This window comes from Microcaecilia unicolor, chromosome 2, assembly GCF_901765095.1.
Source record: "Microcaecilia unicolor chromosome 2, aMicUni1.1, whole genome shotgun sequence".
Taxonomy (NCBI): Eukaryota; Metazoa; Chordata; class Amphibia; order Gymnophiona; family Siphonopidae; genus Microcaecilia; species Microcaecilia unicolor.
The window spans coordinates 45,742,992-45,761,267 of record NC_044032.1 but is presented as its reverse complement, the minus strand read 5'-3'; the positions used below and the strand labels follow the sequence as shown (position 1 = coordinate 45,761,267).

Below are 18,276 nucleotides of genomic sequence, written 5' to 3'. Positions count from 1 at the left end.
GACTGGGGCATGCTTAACACATGGGCGTCCTCGGCCAATAATGGAAAAAAGAAGGGCATCCCTGAAATATACTTGGATGACTTGGTCCTTTTTTTTTATGACCAAGCCACAAAAATGTGCCCTAAATGACCAGATGACCTCCACTTACTCCCCTAGTGGTCACTAACCCCCTTTGTGGTTGCTTGGGTGTTTTTGACCAATGATTAAAGAAAACAGGCACGAGACAAGGATTGTCTAATCGTCATAGGCTTGCAGCAGCAGGTCATTCCTTTCTGAGGTCTTTTCCCCCTATTTTTTGATAGTGGTGTGAATCACATTCTGAGGTTTTACCTGTGTTTTGACAAAATTCTAGCACAAAAGCTGCAGAAATCACACCTAGATTGATGGTGTGGACATTACACCTGCTGAAGAACAGGCATGTTTTAGCGCGTATTTTATAAAATATGCATGTCACAACTGTGCCCCAAGCATGCTTACTGTACAGCTATACACTGGCTTGCACCCTGCCTACTTTTAGACATGACTTCATTTTATATGAGGCCTTTTCTGTGCATATATCAGCTTTTTATGCACAGAAAAGGTTTAAAACTGATCTTCTAGGCTAACAGTTCATGCAGCATTGCACTGTTATCACACATTAAAACATGTATCAAACACCTAACATGCTTAGGGGCACTTTTACTAAGTGACGGTAAGCCCAACGCGGGCTTACCGCTCGCTAATCCGGAACTACCGCAGGAGCCTGGTGATACTTCCCACCCCCATTATGCACCATTTCCGGTGCTACAAAAATAGTTTATATTTTTGTAGTGCTGGTGCTTAACAGGCAGTAATCGGGCAGTGTCATGTGCTCCCCAGTTACCGCCAGGTTAGCACGGGAGCCATACCGCCACTTCAATGGGTGGTGGTAAGAGCTCCCCCCAAAATGGCCGCACAGTAAGTGGTTCACTTACCACATGGCCATTTCATGTCCAGGAAAAAGGACAGCCTTTTACCTACTGCGGTAAAAAGGGGCCTCAGCGCGCATTAAAAAAACACGCTGATGCCAGCGCAGGCCCCCTTTTACCGCAGCTTAGTAAAAGGGACCCTTAGTAAATAGTCTCTAAAATTATTCAGTGGATTTCTTCTTCCAGTCTATTAGTAGTTGTGACTCTCAGCGTTCAGTTTGACAATGATTGAATCCTCATTCAGTGATGAGTGTCCATAATTATATGGGCTTCATGGTTAATTTGTGTTTATTTTTTTTTTCCCCCTTGTTGTGGTGTTCAGGTTGTTATTGGATGGTGCTCCTCTTATAGCAATACATAAAGCCAGATATTATAAAAGGAAAGATGGGTTGGCTTTAGGACCCGGACCTTTTGTAACTGGATTGGAATATGCCACAGACACAAAAGCCACAGTGGTGGGAAAGCCAGAGAAGACCTTTTTCTTAGAAGCCCTGCGAAGTATGGGATGTACCCCAGAAGAGACTATAATGATTGGCGATGTAAGTATGAAATCAGCAACAAATTGACCATTGCCTGGCAAGTTAATTTTGATGGCTTTAATAGTTTTAGTCTATTGACAGTGATCAGATGAAGTCTAGAAGTACATACATTTTTAAAATACAAATATCAGAGACATCATCCCATGTTTCACATAATAGACTCTTTAAGGCTCAAGATGCTTCTAGAAGACATAAATCCCCAAATTCTATAAAAAGAGCTAAAGGATTTGTGCGCAATTTAATTGAATAAAGAGCCAATTGGCGCCAATAATTGAGATCTTAAGCAACTATTGGTGCTAATTGGATTTAATTAAAATATACATGTGGGCCCAAAAAGAGTGCGTGGCTACAGGAGGGTCGTGGGTGGATAAGGGGCATTCCTTTAATTTTCTTGTGTTGTAGAATAAGAGGCATCCATACCTAATTTAGGCACATGGATTTACCCCAAGGTTTTATTGGTGTAAATGGTGACATTTAATTATAGTTGCAGTTCCTGGCGCTAAGTTCTATTCTGTAAAAGGCAGCTAACTTTAATCACCGTTTATAGAATAGCACTTAGCACTATTTTTTTTACGCCATTTATAGAATTAAGTCCAAAATGGAAGTGGTATTCTTAGTTGATTTGGATGTAAAGACAGAGGGTGTGTATTGTTGCTAGATTTAGGTTAATATTCAGATTAAATAAACTGGCTAATTGGATTCTGTGGAATATCCTCCTAAACATAACCTGCTAAAATTAGCTGTTTTTCTAACCTGCTGGACACAACTTAACTTGCAATACTGACTTCATACTTGCCTTACAATACTACTTACAATCATTCACTCACTCCTATAGTAATATAGCAGAATTTCATCTTTGGGGTCCCAATCACACATGTATACATCAGGAGGTTTGGTGTTAATATATTGGCATCATGTTCAAATTTCATAATGATTGCTATGCTACTGTATGGATTCCTTGGAAGCGCCAGGCCTATGTGAGTGCAACTAAGATCTCTACACTGATTGGGGAAGCTCCATCATAAATTTGACTTCTCCTCCTGAATACATAATTACTGGACATAATATAGAATGTAGGCATCTCTGTCATTCAAATGGAAATCATCACATTGGGAGAAGAGGGTATTGACTGATGCAAATCCAGTTTGTTGTTAACCTTTGATAGAGACACAGCCACATTCCACCACATCACTGTTCTATAGAATTTGAATCATAGAGGGTACACGTTTATCTCTATATATAAAAGGCACCTCCAAAGTTGCAAGATCCCATGAGTGTCTGCCCCGCCCGCGCGTCACAACGTGATGACGTTGAGGGCGGAGCAATGACACTCAAATCGGATTGTCATTGGGTAATCTCTTTTTCCACTCCTCAATGCAGCCGTCATTTCCATACACTCAAAACCAACCAACATCGGCACTGGACCCCCGTCCCCCCGCCCACAGTCCCCCTCACCCACCCTCCCGCAGCCGCTCGCTCATCGTTCCACCGCCCTCCCTCTCCTCTCCGACTCCGGCCATGGTGCACGACGATTACTACACACAAGCAACGAAGCCCATTGGTTAATCTCTGTTTCCACTCCCCAACACAGCCGTCATTCCCATACACTCAAAACCAAGCACACACGTTATTTTTTTCTTCCAAGGAGCACACACACACACACACATTCACTCTCTCTCTCTCACACACAGTCACTCTCACATACACTCTCTCAAACATACACACTCCAAGAAAAACCTTGCTAGCGCCTGTTTCATTTGTGTCAGAAACGGGCCTTTTTTACTAGTATTTAAATATTTCATAAGTTTAATACGTTGTTTTGTGTCTTGTGTGGCATGTTATTGTTTTACTGATACATATTACAATATGGGAGTGTTGAATTTGGTGGTAAAAGGTACACGGGGGAATTTAAGATGTATCACTCACACCCTTTCTTCACACCACATTTCTACAATAACATTTCGAAGAGGGAGATGGTTTATTTAATAGGACGTAGTGACTGTTTTTAATGTATATATGATTCATACTTAATACTCATGGCCATTAAGGGATCAATTGTATAACTAGGCACCTTCATTAGGCACTCTGAGGACAGGTGGTAGGAGCCTATTCTATAAGGGATCGTAGGTGACTAGTTCGGTTATAGAATACTAGCGTAAACCATTATCAGCACACCTACAGTGGGGGAAATAAGTATTTGATCCCTTGCTGATTTTGTAAGTTTGCCCACTGACAAAGACATGAGCAGCCCATAATTGAAGGGTAGGTTATTGGTAACAGTGAGAGATAGCACATCACAAATTAAATCCGGAAAATCACATTGTGGAAAGTATATGAATTTATTTGCATTCTGCAGAGGGAAATAAGTATTTAATCCCTCTGGCAAACAAGACCTAATACTTGGTGGCAAAACCCTTGTTGGCAAGCACAGCGGTCAGACGTCTTCTGTAGTTGATGATGAGGTTTGCACACATGTCAGGAGGAATTTTGGTCCACTCCTCTTTGCAGATCATCTCTAAATCATTAAGAGTTCTGGGCTGTCGCTTGGCAACTCGCAGCTTCAGCTCCCTCCATAAGTTTTCAATGGGATTAAGGTCTGGTGACTGGCTAGGCCACTCCATGACCCTAATGTGCTTCTTCCTGAGCCACTCCTTTGTTGCCTTGGCTGTATGTTTTGGGTCATTGTCGTGCTGGAAGACCTAGCCACGACCCATTTTTAAGGCCCTGGCGGAGGGAAGGAGGTTGTCACTCAGAATTGTACGGTACATGGCCCCATCCATTCTCCCATTGATGCGGTGAAGTAGTCCTGTGCCCTTAGCAGAGAAACACCCCCAAAACATAACATTTCCACCTCCATGCTTGACAGTGGGGACGGTGTTCTTTGGGTCATAGGCAGCATTTCTCTTCCTCCAAACACGGCGAGTTGAGTTCATGCCAAAGAGCTCAATTTTTGTCTCATCTGACCACAGCACCTTCTCCCAATCACTCTCGGCATCATCCAGGTGTTCACTGGCAAACTTCAGACGGGCCGTCACATGTGCCTTCCGGAGCAGGGGGACCTTGCGGGCACTGCAGGATTGCAATCCGTTATGTCGTAATGTGTTACCAATGGTTTTCGTGGTGACAGTGGTCCCAGCTGCCTTGAGATCATTGACAAGTTTCCCCCTTGTAGTTGTAGGCTGATTTCTAACCTTCCTCATGATCAAGGATACCCCACGAGGTGAGATTTTGCGTGGAGCCCCAGATCTTTGTCGATTGACAGTCATTTTGTACTTCTTCCATTTTCTTACTATGGCACCAACAGTTGTCTCCTTCTCGCCCAGCGTCTTACTGATGGTTTTGTAGCCCATTCCAGCCTTGTGCAGGTGTATGATCTTGTCCCTGACATCCTTAGACAGCTCCTTGCTCTTGGCCATTTTGTAGAGGTTAGAGTCTGACTGATTCACTGAGTCTGTGGACAGGTGTCTTTCATACAGGTGACCATTGCCGACAGCTGTCTGTCATGCAGGTAACGAGTTGATTTGGAGCATCTACCTGGTCTGTAGGGGCCAGATCTCTTACTGGTTGGTGGGGGATCAAATACTTATTTCCCTCTGCAGAATGCAAATAAATTCATATACTTTCCACAATGTGATTTTCCGGATTTAATTTGTGATGTGCTATCTCTCACTGTTACCAATAACCTACCCTTCAATTATGGGCTGCTCATGTCTTTGTCAGTGGGCAAACTTACAAAATCAGCAAGGGATCAAATACTTATTTCCCCCACTGTAACTTTTAGGTGTCTGCACTTATACCAGCCATAGAGCTGTGTAATTACAGATACCTAAATGCGGCAGGAATGTGCATAATTTATGTGCCTATGTGGAATCTCCACCTATATGCTGCCCATTCTCCACCCCTGTGTATACCCCCTTACAAATACATTCTATATTAACCCCGGATTCTATATATAGCGCTCAAAATTGTGCGTACAAATTTAGGCGTGCACCCAATTTGCACAATGTAATTGTGTAACAAGCCAATTAATGCCAATAACTGGGCGCTAACAACCAATTATTGGCAACAATTAGAATTCCATTACGGAACTTCTCACTATTCCAGAACCTGTGGGATAATTGAGTCCATCAACCAGCATGTGGAGATAGAGAACTGAAAACTGAGCTGAGACAACATCTCATCCAGTCCAGCTCCTCAGTATTTTCTCTCTCTAGCATGTGGACGGACACACTTTTCAGCCTTTGGTTCTGAGTGATTTGCTCATGATCTAATTGATTAACTGCTACCCCAGTTGAGCTTTGCGGGTGGCTTGAGTCTGCAGAGTCATATCTGGAGGACTTCAGAGTTTACATAGCAAGATGTACTTGGCGAGACTTGCTGACCTAAACATGTATACCCTGGAGGAAAGGAGAAACAGGGGTGATATGAACTGTCCAAACCTTTTTTAAACCCTGCTAAGCTAACTGCTTTTACAACATTCTCTGGCAATGAATTCCAAGGTTTAATTACACATTGTGTGAAGAAATATTTTCTCTGATTTATTTTAAAACTACTACTTTGTAGCTTCATTGCGTGCCCCCCTAGTCCTAGTATTTTTGGAAAGAGTAAACTAGCAATTCACATCTATCCATTCCACTCCGCTCATTATTTTATAGACCTCTATCATATCTCCCCTCAGCCGTCTTTTCTCCAAGCTGAACAGCCTTAGCCACTTTAGCCTTTCCTCATAGAGAAGTTTTCCCTCCTCTTTATCATTTTTGTTGCCCTTCTCTGTACCTTTTCTAATTCCACTATATCTTTTATTGAGATATGGTGACCAGAATTGCACACAGTACTTGTGGTGCAGTTGCACTATAGAGCGATATAAAGGCATTATAACATCTTCATTTTTGTTTTCCATTCCTTTCCTAATAATACCTAACATTCTGTTAGCTTTCTTAGTTGCCACCGCCACCACACACTGAGTAGAGGATTTTAACATCATCAACGATGACACCTAGATCCTTTTCCTGATTGGTGACTCCTAATGGGGAACCTTGCATCAAGTAACTTGAGCTACTACCCCCTCACAGCAGTTACTCCTACCTAACTATATTCAGGTCTGAGTGCTCTAGGAGTTGAATTAAAGTGCATCTGCATTTTTGTTGAGTCAATCATTTTAAGCAACTTTGTGGACAGAGGAGACGAAATTACTGAATTCTCTGTAGAGCCCATCCTCCTCTGTATGCTGAATAGTATTGGGGAGTGGAATTGGGTGTGGAACATTTTTGAATATCTTTTGCTCTATTGAATATTTTTTCAATGTGTTCTTTTATGACAGATTTTAATGTAACTTTTTTTTTCTGATGTTGGCCCTTCAGTAGGCGAATAGTACTAATGCAAACTTAGAAATTAATTTTCTCTTATTTTTTTATCGATGACTTCTGTATTTTAAATTTTTCTTTCATATTTAAGAATAAGAAATTAACATGGTGTATTCTGTATGCATTAAAAGATTTACAGACTAATGAATTGTTTCTAAACTGCTGGTTAAAACTCTTTTCTTTCTTCCCTTCTCCATCAGGACTGCAGGGATGATGTTGGTGGAGCCCAGAATGCTGGAATGCGAGGTATTCTTGTAAAAACTGGTATGTATTTCTGAACAACCAAAAGATGTGAGTATGAGTTCCTAACCTTGTGTTATACCATAGAGCGGCTCAGGCCAGAGTAGCCGTGGAATGGCTCCAGGCACATCCTTAGCAATTTTAACCTTACCTGTTTGCCCTTTGTTTAATTGATTTCCTTTTATCTCTGTCTTATCCATGCTTTGATGTTTCTTTCTTTTTCTTGTTGTATTTTGATTGTAAACCGCGTTATGTGCCCATGAAGAGCAGTATATCAAGTTTAATAAACCATTGTGCATTTCAGTGGAACAGCATCAGGCTGGTCCTGTGCATTTGGCCTCGATATGGTTGCCTCTTCGATTTAGGAGTCTACTTCCTGAGGTGTGCCCTACTGTACTATATACCTCACAGGTTTGAGATCGGCTGAGCGGGGTGCAGGTTTTTCAACTGTCCAAATTTTCACCTATTGTCGCTAACCCCCTTTTCCTTCTGTGCAGGTACCAAGGGCGTTGCAACATTGGGAGGCACTTGGGTTGATTAGATAGGGCCAATTATTTGATGATACTACTACTACTACTACTTCTTAACATTTCTAGAGCGCTACTAGGGTTACGCAGCGCTGTACAATTTAACAAAGAGAGACAGTCCCTGCTCAAAGAGCTTACAATCTAATAGACAAGTGAACGGTCGGTCCGATAGGGGCTGTCAAATTGGGGCAGTCTGGATTCACTGAACGGTAAGGGTTATGTGCCGAACGCAGCATTGAAGAGGTGGGCTTTAAGCAAAGACTTGAAGACGGGCAGGGAGGGGGCTTGGCGTAAGGGCTCAGGAAGGTTGTTCCAAGCATAGGGTGAGGCGAGGCAGAATGAGCGGAGCCTGGAGTTGGCGGTGGTGGAGAAGGGTACTGAGAGGAGGGATTTATCCTGTGAACTGAGGTTACGGGCGGGAACGTAAGGGGAGTTGAGGGTAGAAAGATAGTGAGGGGCAGCAGACTGAGTGCATTTGTAGGTAAGAAGGAGAAGCTTGAATTGAATGTGGTATCTGATCGGAAGCCAGTGAAGTGACCTGAGGAGAGGGGTGATATGAGTATATCGGTTCTGGCGGAATATGAGACGTGCAGCAGAGTTCTGAACAGATTGAAGGGGGGATAGATGGCTAAGTGGGAGGCCGGTGAGGAGTAAGTTGCAGTAGTCCAGGCGAGAGGTAATGAGAGCGTGGACGAGAGTTCGGGTGGCGTGTTCAGTGAGGAAAGGGCGAATTTTGCTGATGTTAAAGAGGAAGAAGCGACAGGTCTTGGCTATCTGCTGGATATGCGCAGAGAAGGAGAGAGAGGAGTTAAAGATGACTCCGAGGTTGCGGGCAGATGAGACGGGGAGGATGAGGGTGTTATCAACTGAGATAGAAAGTGGAGGAAGAGGAGAAGTGGGTTTTGGTGGAAAGACGATAAGCTCGGTCTTGGACATGTTCAGTTTCAGGTGGCGGTTGGACATCCAGGCAGCAATGTCGGATAAGCAGGCCGATACCTTTGCCTGGGTCTCCGCGGTGATGTCTGGTGTGGAGAGATACAGTTGGGTGTCATCAGCATAGAGATGATACTGGAAACCATGAGATGAGATCAGGGAGCCCAGGGAAGAGGTGTAGATTGAGAAGAGAAGGGGTCCAAGGACAGATCCCTGGGGAACACCAACAGATAAGGGGATGGGGGTGGAGGAAGATCCATGAGAGTGAACTTTGAAGGTGCGGTGGGAGAGATAGGAGGAGAACCAGGAGAGGACAGAGCCCTGGAACCCAAATGAGGACAGACTTGATACTAGACTTGATACCTTTTGGGGAATTATCACCGGAATACCCCTTACTCCCTCAGACCTGCAGTCCTTGTTTAGCGCACTTCCTGTCTTCCAAAATTATTAAACCTAGTGTTATTCTGAGAACTCTTTCCTGAAAGACCTCTGTGAGTATTTTCACAACATCCATAAATTAATCTCTGTGCTTTATCGTTACCTCAGGGATAGCTCTCCACTGAGTTTATCCCATAGATCTAGATGGGAAGAGGATTTGAGAGTGAAGTATGAGGAGGGGATGTGGAGAGCTATGAAAGCTGGAGAATGGGGTCAAGGTTATGTATCGGTGGTATCTTACCCCTGTTAGGCTCCTTCATATTTTCTCTAGAGTTACTCCTTTCTGTTGGAGACAATATGGTGGATAGGGTACTGTAGGACATGTTTGGTGGTCCTGTCCTAAAGCAAAAGTTTTTGGAAATCCATATAATTATAGAATTCAAACATGACTGGATATCTTGATACCTTGGGACCTGGGAATCTTTTTATTTAACAAAACTGTACCTGGTCTTCTCTTATGTCGATGGCGATTTGTTATGCAGTGTGTGAATATAGCTTGTCTACCTTTAGCCACAACATGGAGGTCAGAAGGAGTCCTCCCCCCCCCCCCCCCCTTTATAAATGGATTGCTAAGCTCTGGTTTATTTGTGATATGGAGAAATTATCAGTTCAATATGTCGGATCTTTAGTTACATAGTAACATAGTAGATGACAGCAGAAAAAGACCTGCACGGTCCATCCAGTCTGCCCAAGAAGATAAATTCATATGTGCTACTTTTTTATTTGTACTGTCCTCTTCAGGGCACAGACCGTATAAGTCTGCCCAGCACTATTCCTGCCTCCCACCACCGGCTCTGGCACAGACCGTATAAGTCTGCCCAGCACTATCCCCGCCGCCCAACCACCAGCCCCGGCACAGACCGTATAAGTCTGCCCAGCACTAGTCCCGCCTCCCAACCACCAGCCCCGGCACAGACCGTATAAGTCTGCCCAGCACTAGCCCCGCCTCCTAACCACCAGCTCTGGGAAAGGATCTTGGGTCCTTTTCCTTCTGAATGCCCTTAGCGGGAGTTGAGATTTATAGGGGGACTGAAATAGTCTGTTGATGGTCCTGTCATCTTGTAATAAAAGTTGGGGATGGATTTGTTTTATTTACCTTTTTTAGTTTTTTTTAATCCCCCCCACCTTTTTTTTTGTATAAAATGAGAAAAATAAAGGTATCTTTTTTTCTTGATGTTTATACTGTTTCTACTATATTTTGTGACTCTGTAATGTGATTTGAGTGTGTTAATAACAATCTCTGAAAATTTTTTTAAAAAAAGAGATGTAACTAAGGGAACCCCCCTGGTGTGACAGGAATTTCATGGATTATTGTATCTAATGCCGATAGCTGATTTTCGTTTTTCATCACTTCTCTAAATCAGTGAACAAATATGTCGCCTTAGATCAGCGCTGATGGATGCTAGATTAAAAGCAGCAAGTGGTCTTGGAAAAGTCATGCATTTAAGACCATTTGTCTTTGTCATTAGCTATTTATGTGGGTATATATACTCTCATAAAAATAGCTACCCAGTGTGGGCATAAAATTGTGCACCATGAACTGCAACCCATATCCTTTTACTTTCTTTTTGATGGAGATGTTCTGAGCCAGGTTAGCATGGGGGAGTCAAAAAGGCTTGTAACCTTGGAGTTCCAAAATGACAGTCCATATGTTCCATGGCAACAACACAGAATGAATAGGTTCAAGTTTATATGGATTCTTTCTACTGGGCAAATTCCAAAGGGCATTTGTGAAATAACAGCCAGAACACAGTATGTGTGCTGTTTTTTTAAAATGTAAACAGAATACTAATAACATTTAGCATAGAATATCTGAAGAAATGACTGGCCAAGTGCTTGAATATTTGCTTTGCTCATTTTAACAAATAGAACCTAAAGGGGGTAATTTTATAACAGGGCACCTAATTTAATTGGGCAAGAAAGATCCTATTTTTAGCCTATTTTTTTTTAATAAAACAAATGCTCTGCCCAAACTGCACCCCTGAGAATGTGTACGGTACCCACAAATGCTTTACATGTGAAAATGGTTTATAAAATTACCCTCGAAAAGGGCAGTTGTATAATGTAAGCGCCATAATTAATTCCCCCTTGTACACGTAGATGTATAGAGTACTAGCACTTATTTATTTTACAAATTTATATCCCGTTCCATCCACAGTCCTGGGTGGGTTACAACAAACATCTCTATATAATTGGTCAATCTGCCTCCCTGGATGGCTGGCTGGGTTCGTAACAGCATGCAAATGAGCTTACATCAGCCTGCCTCCAGAGTTTCCCTTCCCTCTCAGTGTCCCGCCCTCGTGGAAAGATGAAATGATGTCAGAGGAGGGCGGGACACTGAGAGGGAAGGAAAGGGAAGACTGGAGGCAATGCGAGCCGAGCCTGCCACCACGTCGACCTAAGGGAAGGCTGGAGGTGACACGAACCGAGCCTGCCGCCGCCGCTGCGACCTGAGGTAAAAGGAAAGTTTTAAAGGCAGGGCAGCAGGAAGAAAAAGAGGCCTGATGTGGGAGACTAGGGCAGGCAGGTGAGGGCTGGTTTTAAACTCGACCTTGGATGCTTAAAAGGGAGGCAGGTGGGGGCTGGGGTGAATCACTGGACATGGAGAGGAGAGGAGAATGGCTGGACATGGAGGGAAGGGTAGGGGAGAGAGGAGAAATCACTTAGACGAAAGTCACTGGACATGGATTAGATTGGATGAAATGGAGGGGAGGGGAGGGAAGGGGAGAGAGGAGAAATCGCTTAGATGATAGCCTTCCTAAGGCCCGTTTCATTTTTCGCAAAACGGGCTTTTTTGCTTGTACATACATAATAAACAATTCACATACAACAAAAACATTAAACAAAACTCATACATGTTCACTTAAAACAAAAGTGCCATTATTTAACATCGCACCTAATGTACCTAGCAAGGGGGCGTACACATGGGTGAAGCATGGGCAGGGCTCCTAGTAACGCATGGAAGTTGCGCATGTTCCTGTTGAGTTTAAACACCCACACTTAAGCAGCTGGAGTAACTGCAGAAGTCCAATTGTTAAGCATAGTGATACTGGGTTATGCTAGTGTTCAATAATATAATCAGAATTACTGTCATTTGCCTCAAAGCTCTTAGAAAAAGCGGTTGCGTCTCAGGTGATAGATTTTTGGAGTTCAGCTAATACATTCCACCCTTTTCGGTCTGCTTTTGCGAGGGTTTCAGTGCGGAGACACTGTTAGTGAAACTGCTTGATGAAATTATAGTGTATAGAGATAACCATGGAGACATAATGGTTATACAGTTAGGTTTTTCTTGTTGTTATTGGGACTAGGACAGACAAGGATTTCAAGTGTTTAGATCATATTTTTTTGGGAGAACATTTCGGGTTTTGGTAAATGATATAGTATCTCAGGCTTGGCCTTTATCATTTAGAGTACCGTAAGGGTCTGTTTTAGCCCCCACTTTGTTTAATGATCTTTAGCAAAGATTGAATATTGGTTGGATGATCATTATATGTTTTTGAATCCTGTCAAAAATGAAGTATTATAGTTATCTTCCACATCATTTATTCTGAACATTTCTGATATTTCAGTGCAGATGAAAGAAGCAATAACTTGGGATCCTGAATTACAATTTTCTAAAAACATCTCAAAACTTCATTTTATTATTTAAGGAAAATTCGTACAATGAGGCCTATCTTAGATTTTCAATCAACTAAGACACTTTTGCATATGTTGGTGATTAACAGAATACATTATTGTAATTTTCTCTTAATTAGGTGTCCCCAGTGTCAACTAAAATGTTTACAGTTGATGCAAAATTCTGCAACATAAAATTGATATTACAAATGGTGGAGAGCTATAAGAAACCAGGCTCTATATACCTCTTTTGAATGTTGATGGTTACAGAAATTGATTGTGATGATGAGTTTTACTTGTTTGCACTCTACTCAAATATAATAAACAGAGTGGCATACACTCTGAGGGGGTGGGGAGGGGGTGGAGTTGGAGGGAGAAGGGGAGAAAATGTAAAAAAAACTTTGATGATGAGATTATCACCATGCTTGTACTCAGTTTGTCTTGTTTTCAAATGGATATAGACTGAGATTGTTGGATGAGAATTTTGTTATATCATCAATAAAATTGTTGGAAAATAAGTTACTTTATAATGCCAAGTATCAAGATCATGTGACACCTTTGTTACAAGAGGAACATTAGCATCCTGTGAGAGAGAAAATCAAATTTAAAATGTTATTGCTTTCTCCCAAGGCTTACTATATGGGGATTCCATGGTATTTCCATTCCCTATTGTTGTCTTACCAACCTTCTTGTGTGCTGAGATCTTCTCAAGGAAATACTACTACTACGTATCATTTCTAAAGCGCTACTAGATGTATGCAGTGCTGTACACTTGAACATGAAGAGACAGACCCTGCTTGACAGAGCTTACAATCTAATTAGGACAGAGAAACAAGAGATAAGGGAATATTAAAGTGAGGATTTTATCAGAGAGGCTGTTTGAATTGGGTTCTTGCAAGAAGTCTGGAATGTACGCAAACAGGGGGAGGGTTGGGATAAAAAGTTAAAAGATGGGTGATAATAAGTAATGACATATAATAATGCAGTAAATTTTGATATAGGAGGTTTTTTTTTCCCTTGTGTATCATCAGATTGTGGAATATGTAATTTTTTTAATGTGTCACCAATAAAAATGTTGAAACATAAAGTGAGGATTATAAAATAGGGGTTCTGAACAAGTGAATAAGGGTTAGAAGTTAAAAGCAGGATCAAAAAAGTGAGCTTTTAGCTTAGATTTGAAGACGGTCAGAGATAGAGCTTGACGTACCGGCTCAGGAAGTCTATTCCAGGCATATGGTGCAGCAAGATAAAATGAACGGAGTCTGGAGTTAGCAGTGGAGGAGAAGGGTGCAGATAAGAGAGATTTACCCAGTGAATGGAGTTCCCGGGGAGGAATGTAGGGAGAGATGAGAGTGGAGAGGTACTGAGGAGCTGCAGAGTGAATGCACTTATAGGTCAATAAGAGGAGTTTGAACTGTATGCGGAAACGGATAGGAAGCCAGTGAAGTGACTTGAGGAGAGGGCTAATATGAGCATAACGACACTGGCGGAATATTAGTCTTGCAGCAGAATTTTGAACAGATTGAAGAGGAGAGAGATGGCTAAGTGGGAGACCTGTGAGAAGCAAGTTGCAATAGTCTAAGCGAGAGGTGATAAGAGTGTGGATGAGGGTTCTGGTAGTGTGCTCAGAAAGGAAAGGGTGAATTTTGCTGATATTATAGAGAAAGAAATGACAGGTTTTAGCAGTCTGCTGAATATGTGCAGAGAAGGAGAGGGAGGAGTCAAAGATGACCCCAAGGTTACGAGCTGATGAGACAGAAATAGAGAATGGGGGAGGAGGAGAGGTTGGTTTAGGGGGAAAGATGAGAAGCTCAGTCTTGGTCATGTTTTGAAATAATTTAGTTACATAAGTAATGCCACACTGGGAAAAGACCAAGGGTCCATCGAGCCCAGCATCCTGTCCACGACAGCGGCCAATCCAGGCCAAGGGCACCTTGGCAAGCTTTCTAAATGTACAAACATTCTATACATGTTATTCCTGGAATTGTGAATTTTTCCCAAGTCCATTTAGTAGTGGTTTATGGACTTGTCCTTTAGGAAACCTTCTAACCCCTTTTTAAACTCTGCCAAGCTAACCGCCTTCATCATGTTCTCTGGCAACAAATTCCAGAGTTTAATTATGCGATGGGTGAAGAAAACCTTTCTCCGATTTGTTTTAAATTTACTACACTGTAATTTCATCGCATGCCCCCTAGTCCTAGTATTTTTGGAAAGCTTGAACAGACGCTTCACATCCACCTGTTCCACTCCACTCATTATTTTATATACCTCTATCATGTCTCCCCTCAGCCGTCTCTTCTCCAAGCTGAAAAGCCCTAGCCTCCTTAGTCTTTCTTTATAGGGAAGTTGTCCCATCCCCGCTATCATTTTAGTCGCCCTTCGCTGCACCTTTTTATTCCTTCTCATAAGAGAATTTGGTTAGATTCATCCCGGAATACTGCGTTTAGGGGGTCTTTTACTAAGACACGGTAGCGTTTTTAGCTTGCAGTAGAAATCAGCTGGCGGTAAACACTGACACCTATAGGAATATAATGGGTGTCTCGGCGTTTACCGCCAGCTGATTTCTACCGCAAGCTAAAAATGCTACTGTGGGTTTAGTAAAAGACCCCCCTTAGCTGTGTAGCCCCAGTGCTTTGGAATTCACTCCCTATAGATTTAAGGAAGGGTGGGTCTTATGGATTTAAAAAGTGGAGTGTTTTTAGACAAGCTTTTAATGTATGATTGCTACCATTATTAATTGGAACTGGTACAGTTTGTGAAGTTAGTTTGCTTTTTGTAGAGAAAGTTCCTTATGTGTCACAGATTGTCTATTGTTAAACACTGGTGGAACTTTGTTGCGTTATCCATTCCTTCCAATTGTCTCATAATGTTTGTGTTAGTATTGTTTTTTTTGGCATTTGAGACAGTTCTTTTATATATTGTAATCTGTGTGATTTAGTCTGTGAACGATGGTATAGCAAACACTACGTGTTCTCAGGTATTTAAATAGAAGTGCCCAGTTGTATAATTGCCCCCAAATGACCAGTAACTTTAATTTTACACTCTTGAAGATAAAGGTGAGCTGTGAAATGGAAATAAAAAATTAAAGGCGCCCGGATCATGATAGATTATGACTGAAGGTAACAAAGTAATTTAAAGTCGTAGTGCCTTATCGAGACTTACTCAGATGAGTAGGCAGGTCCTTCAGCACCCCTAAAACTGTTAGTTTATAGTCCCCTGCATATGTTTATATGAAAGAATGGTTCATAATTCTTCTCTCTATAAAAGTGAACATCAGTTGTTCTAAATACAGCTAACATTCAGGAATGCCTGACTCCTTGAGAATGAGAGATCAATTAATCTTTCCTGTGAGAAATCATCACTTTGTTTTATTTGTATTCAAATTTTACCTGCAAGCAGGATTCAGAAGAGCATTCATAAAAGAATAAAATTGACATTCATATGATGTAATATGAATTCTATATGTGGCTGAGAACCTGGGGAACCGAGTTTGATTCCCACTGTAGCTCCTTATGACCGTGGGGAAGTCACCTAACCCTCCATTGCTCCAGGTACAAAAACTGAGCCCACTAGGGACAGAAAGTACCTGTATATAAATTTTAAAAAATGGGAACTGTTTTGGTTGTAGCACAGAAAGGTGGTATATCAAATCCCTGACCCCTTACCCTTTTACCTTTAGGCAGGTTGTAGACGTAGGAATTGAGACGTGCAGGTCATTGCATCTCAGTTTTCGCCTGTATTTTGGAAAAGAATCTGCCGATGTAGATCCCTTTCTAAAATACATGAGAAATAGACATTTATGCACCGGGTGCATACAGCATAAACATCCATTTGAGAAAAACAAACGTTTAAAAATGATACACTAAGGAGCTGAGTGCAAACTAACAAATGCACATTTGAACGAACTGGAACTCTCTTGGGAATGACATTAACACAGAGGGTCCCTTGCTGACTACTGGAATCCCTAATAGTTGAATGAGTTTTCTTAAAGTTTGTACTATTTGATCACGTCAGTCGCCATCTATTAGTTCATCTTTTAGTTGAATATGTTCTTTATTTTATTACAGGAAAGTATCGAGCAGGAGATGAAGATAAAATTAGCCCAGCTCCACACTTAACCTGTGACAGCTTCACATATGCTGTAGATCACATATTACAGAATTTGCTCTGAAGAAGATCATTTTGGCCTGAAGATCTTAAGGAACATGCTTTTGTTTTAAAGACTCTACATAATGTGAATGGGATGCATCTCAGCAGTCCACTGAAGCCTCTAGTTTTGCTGTCTCTCATACTACACCTTCGATCAAAATGTCAGATTATGTTGAAAACTTTGCAAAAAGTGCTTCACACAATAAAATGTGTTCATGATATTTAATAGGCGAGCTGCTGCAAGGCTTTTCACATTTTCAATGAATGAAATTTTGTGGGCCATTGGTACGTTGCAAACTCCTGAAAGCAGCTCGTTGTTAGCATGTAGTTAAAATTAAATTTGAATGTGAAACTAGGTTTGCCTGCCAGATTTCACAGAAAAAAAAATTCACTCCTGCAATATCTAGGACATTTGTTCTGTTGGGTTTATTTGCAATATGTGCACCCTGTTTCTCAAATAGGGTATGCATTTTTTCACACATTAGTATTTATGTGTCTCTTTTTTCATGTCTTAGTACATTGGAGTTAAAATATACAATACAACAATAACAATAACCATTAACAGAAGCACTTGAAAACAGGTATTACAGAATGCGTAAAGCAAATGAATAAATGTAGGAATATTAGGGTTGTCCCAGATGATGTAGAAGAGAAAACCATTTTTTAATAAATCGTTAGAAACTTTAGACCTCTTGGAAATATAAGATTCATATCGATAAGTCATACATACCAAGTGCCACCATTTTCATGAACAAACACCACCTTCAGAACAGTGTTAGAATATTCAGAAGCAAGCAATCTGGATTGTTCAAGGTGTCACGGAAACAAATATTACATAATAAATACTTACAACAAACAGGGTCAGAGTTGAAATGTGGAGGAGATGGTATCCCAAACATTGCAACAATACATTTGTGCTTGATTACAGGACAAACAGGTTGGCAATAAGGTGAGATCAATTTTTTTCCCCTTTCACTGCGACCTCTCTAACCTCATCTCTATTCCTCTACTCCCCTCCTCTTCTCTGCCCTTCTCTTGCGCCCTATGGAATGCCCGCTCTATCTGTAACAAACTCCCCTATATCCAGGACCTCATTATCTCGCGTCACCTACATCTGCTCGCCATAACAGAAACCTGGCTCTGCCCTGATGACTCTGCTTCAGTCGCAGCTCTCTGCCATGGCGGTTATCTTTTTTCACATACTCCTCGCCCTGCTGGTCGCGGGGGCGGTGTTGGACTACTTCTCTCTCCCTCCTCCAGATTTCAACCCCTTCTTCCACCTCAATCTCACTGTTTTTATTCCTTTGAAGTCCACTCTATCCGCCTTTTCTCTCCTCTGCCTCTTTGAATAGCGGTCATTTATCGTCCCCCTGATAAGTCCCTTGCTTCCTTTCTCAGTGACTTTGATGCCTGGCTTGCCTTCTTCCATGATCCTTCCTCCCCCTCTCTCATCCTTGGTGACTTTAATATTCCTGCTAATGATCCTTTCAACTCTTATATTTCCAAGTTACTCGCTTTAACATCC

At 41.7% G+C, this 18,276-nt stretch overlaps 1 protein-coding gene across 1 annotated transcript in view; it reads left to right on the top strand.

Annotated features, from left to right (window-relative positions):
- Positions 1-17,742, top strand: part of LOC115462861 (haloacid dehalogenase-like hydrolase domain-containing protein 2) — a 61,769-nt gene extending 44,027 nt beyond the window's left edge. The window contains exons 5-7 of the mRNA XM_030192915.1: positions 1,270-1,486; positions 7,050-7,113; positions 16,670-17,742. Coding sequence (XP_030048775.1) covers positions 1,270-1,486; positions 7,050-7,113; positions 16,670-16,773 — 385 coding nt within the window. The 3' untranslated portion in view covers positions 16,774-17,742. The remainder of the gene's footprint in view (positions 1-1,269; positions 1,487-7,049; positions 7,114-16,669) is intronic.
- Positions 17,743-18,276: the final 534 nt, after the last annotated feature.